This window comes from Colias eurytheme, chromosome 5 (assembly GCF_061535395.1).
Source record: "Colias eurytheme isolate Ceu_HAF_F1 chromosome 5, ilColEury1 Martin Lab GWU primary, whole genome shotgun sequence".
Taxonomy (NCBI): Eukaryota; Metazoa; Arthropoda; class Insecta; order Lepidoptera; family Pieridae; genus Colias; species Colias eurytheme.
In genome coordinates this window covers 1,002,859-1,006,717 of record NC_142984.1, presented here as the reverse complement: position 1 = coordinate 1,006,717, position 3,859 = coordinate 1,002,859, and the positions used below count along the sequence as shown (strand labels likewise).

Here is a 3,859-nt window from a genome sequence, read left to right as displayed (position 1 = left end):
TATTCTTATTCATAAACAACATTAGCTTGACATGCCGTCACATTGGATTTATAATTTCTTCAAAAAACCGTATTTCAAATATTCCCGCAATAATGTAAATCTTCAGAAATAATCATTTCCTAACCTTGCCATTCTACTTTGGCATGAGTTAGGGAACAACAAATACATAAATAGGTATGTAGAGTAAAGAGCTAGTACCTAATTGTTACGGATACCTAATATTTTAGGATAAAAAGTTACGAACATAATAATAAATCTATTGAGCGAGGTGGGTATTGAACTTGTGTTATCACATTTGGTGACTTTGTAAAAGTGCTCTCTAAGCAATCTGCAATGTACATGCTTTTAGTAATTTTAAATATTTATTTGAAGCTACTTTTATCACACAGTTACGACTTCCTACTACAAAATGGCCGATATCGCAAAAGAGTATTTAGAAAATTCTTTAGACCGTTCTATAATTGAACGGCGTTCATACAATAACCCAAATGATTTGGACACCCGGCAAACATTGCAGGAATCAGAGGTCAGACATTTTTAAACCAATATTATGGAATGAACTATTACCTTAGCTTTTATTGATAGGAATAACGAAGCATACAGGTCACTCTTCCTCATCATAAAAATATAGCCTGTGCCTTCTGCTGGAGAAAGAATAATTATTGAGATCGGTTAAAAAATTGGTTTATCTATTGCAAACAAATCAATTCTATCCTCTTCAAAGTAGATATTAAGTAGTTCAACAGATTTCTTTTACCACAACGAATTGAAAGGAAAAGCTTTTCCAGAGCATGGTCACAAATTCTTCATCATATGTTTTGGCACGTGACGACAGTCACCTCAGTAGAGAGGTTGACCGGTGGATCAGGGGCTCAGCAGATTCTAATGTGAATGGGATTCAAAACCGCAGGTTGTATTAATACTATTGTAATAAATACTCTAAGTATTTATAAATATATTCGAGTTCTGCTTATACTTTATACGGAATACGAGTATAGCTATTCATGATAAAAGAAAATACTATTTTTTTCGCCAAATCGAGTAAATTGAGCATTTGCGATTTTTGTGTGATGTTATTTACCTGTTAATTTTTGAATCACACTCATCTACACTATCAGTGATAAAAATAAATTATTCCCATTCATTCCAATCACAAAAAGTTTACAATTATTGATTACTTACCTTACCTACTTATCCTTTTCCTTCTATACAGGCCGCCTGTCATACAAAGATCAACTCTCACATCCCGGGATTCCAGGCTAAGTTCAAGCTTCTGGTACATTGCTGCCTTGCTTCTCCCGTTATTCAGCGCAAATAATTCCTATTGGAGATGCACGCCGAGGTTTGTATGAAAATATAGTTTACTGCCATCTATCGATTTGAAGTGAAAACTTGAAACAGTTTGATTACAGCGCCATCTGTTATCTTATTTTGAAAACATTATATGAATCCGTTGTGTGTTCAGCTACCGTAAATTTTGTGTTGTTGTATAGATGGCGCTTGAATAAAATGTAGTGCGTATTAATACATACTAGATGGCGCTTTTATAAATCGTAAGAATCCGTGGTGAATTATAAATTTTAGATAAAATTAAATAATTATTAATTTATTGTTAAACTATAAATGTCTATTATACATTAAATTAAATTAATAATACAAAATAAAAATAAAACACTCAGAAAATAACTTCAAATTACCAAAAAAAAAAATCATTTTTGAACGAAGAACACGGAATTCAAATTTCAAAATTTATTTTCTTACCAGCTATTTTACACTTTTTTCAGATCCACTGTTATTAATTTTCGATAGTTTACTGTTTATTGTTTATTACTTATTCCGTTTACAGTGCAATATTAAACACAGCAGAGTTACTCGTAGTGCAAGTTGGACGAGCTTGTAGCCGAGTGAGATGCCACATCCAAAGGTTAGCTCGCAACCAAGCCTCAAGGGAAATCTTTGCAACGGCCATGGACATCATTTTAGTGGTATATGCTGTTGGCTTTCTGATCCTTTCGATGTACCAAGCGTCTCTTATTGGATAAATGTACGTTATAAATTATATTATAGCATAATTATAGTGAATTACAGTTTTTGAAATCTGCTGATTTTTTCTTTTGGCTAACTAAGTAGGTACCTATTCGAATAACGTGTTAATATTTCGCTGTGCTATTCACATTTTATCTATTTGATTCTTATTTGATTAATTAGGCGAGAATTTTCAAATATGTCCCTACTTATAATTAATTTGAAAGCTGCTATTGCTGAAAGCATGATCTAAGTTATTTTCCATAAGTAATATTAATTATTGTAGGTAGGTACCAACGATAAAGCCTGCTAAGTTTAGAATAAGTTTATGTTATTCAAGGAAGAGCTCCCAAGAAAGAGCATTTCTCAGTTCTCTACCAGGCTTTAAATAACTACATTATAACATTGTAACTGAGAACCCGTATCCACTACCCAGTAAAGTATAAATAAAACAAATTAACCCAAGCACTTACACAAACTAATAAGGGACTCGTTTGTTCTCAAGTGGGTAGATAATAGATTAACAGAAGTACCTATTTAAATATAATTGATTGGTGATTTATGCGCAGCTATTTTTAATAAGTACCTAGTTTGATATCGCTTTCGAGATAATATTATAGGAATAGGTACTTGATTCCGTAGTTTTTGTGATTTTGTATTATTTAAGGTTTTTATAACAATAATTAGGTAATAGGTAAGTACCTAAATAAATAGTTGTTATCCGCATGCATTGTATTTGCATAAGTTCATCTTGGAAGCATTGAATCACTACATACCTAGGCAGTATTTAAAACAAAGTCGCTTTCTCTGTCCGGTGTCCCTATGTCCTTTTGTATGCTTAAAACTTTAAAACTGCGCGACGTATTCTGATGCGGATTTTTAATAGATAGAGTGATTCGAGAGAGAGGTTTAAGTATTTGCGGGCGAAGCCGCGGGCGGAATACTAGTTCAATATAAAAAGAAGTGTTTTTCAATAACAATATCTACCTGTAAGAGTGTAAGCAAATATAGAGCCGCAAAATAAAGTTTAGTTCCCAGTATAGGTATTATCTTATCTTATATGTATATAAAAATGAATCGCAAAATGTGTTGGTAAGCGCATAACTCGAGAACGGCTGAACCGATTTCGATAATTATTTTTTTATTATATTCCTTGAAGTACGAGGATGGTTCTTATGTAGAGAAAACGTAAACATGTACCACGGGCGAAGCCGGGGCGGACCGCTAGTAACTAATAACAATAGTTACAATGTATTTGAGTATAACAAAACAATTAAACAACCGAAAACAATTCATTCTTTATAAGCTTTTCTAAGTGTTGATTGTAGAGAATTTTGTTTATAATTATTGTGCTCATAGCCATAGTAATGCTATGCTTAGTGTAAACTTCCGCATTAGTGGAGTGCGTAGGTAAGTAATTATATCCTATCATATTTCTACTAGGTAGGTATATAACTATTAATTTATTACTATGCTTTTCATTAAATTTGTTAGGATGGATGAACTGTGCTCTAATCTATACTAATAGGTATTATAAAGCTGAAGAGTTTGTTTGTTTGAACGCGCTGATCTCGGGAACTACTGGTCCGATTTGAAAAATTCTTTCGGTGTAATAGCCCATTTATCGAGGAAGGTTATAGGCTATAATATATCATCACGCTACGACCAACGGGGGTGGAGCCACGGGGGTGAAACCGCGCGGAGCAGCTAGTGTTAGATATTTTATTTACATAGGTATCATGCAAACGTAGCCATGGGATGATGGGTAAGATTAAAAAATATAGGTACCTATTTCCACAAGCCGGCAACTCCGGGGGAAACAGAAAATTGCCTC

General features: G+C 33.4%; 1 protein-coding gene across 1 annotated transcript; it reads left to right on the top strand.

Annotated features, from left to right (window-relative positions):
* Positions 1-409: 409 nt before the first annotated feature.
* Positions 410-2,059, top strand: LOC149908247 (uncharacterized). The gene is made up of 4 exons (XM_090101638.1): positions 410-526; positions 789-910; positions 1,214-1,342; positions 1,847-2,059. Exons 1-4 carry the CDS (start codon positions 410-412, stop codon positions 2,040-2,042), a joined length of 564 nt encoding a protein of 187 aa, XP_089957764.1. The 3' UTR covers positions 2,043-2,059.
* The last annotated feature ends 1,800 nt before the right edge of the window (positions 2,060-3,859 follow it).

Coding starts and splice junctions, on each gene's coding strand:
- LOC149908247 (XM_090101638.1), top strand. CDS start 410: ATGGCCGATATCGCAAAAGAGTATTTAGAAAATTCTTTAGACCGTTCT. Junction 527..788: donor AAACATTGCAGGAATCAGAG/GTCAGACATTTT, acceptor AAGCTTTTCCAG/AGCATGGTCACAAATTCTTC. Junction 911..1,213: donor AATGGGATTCAAAACCGCAG/GTTGTATTAATA, acceptor CCTTCTATACAG/GCCGCCTGTCATACAAAGAT.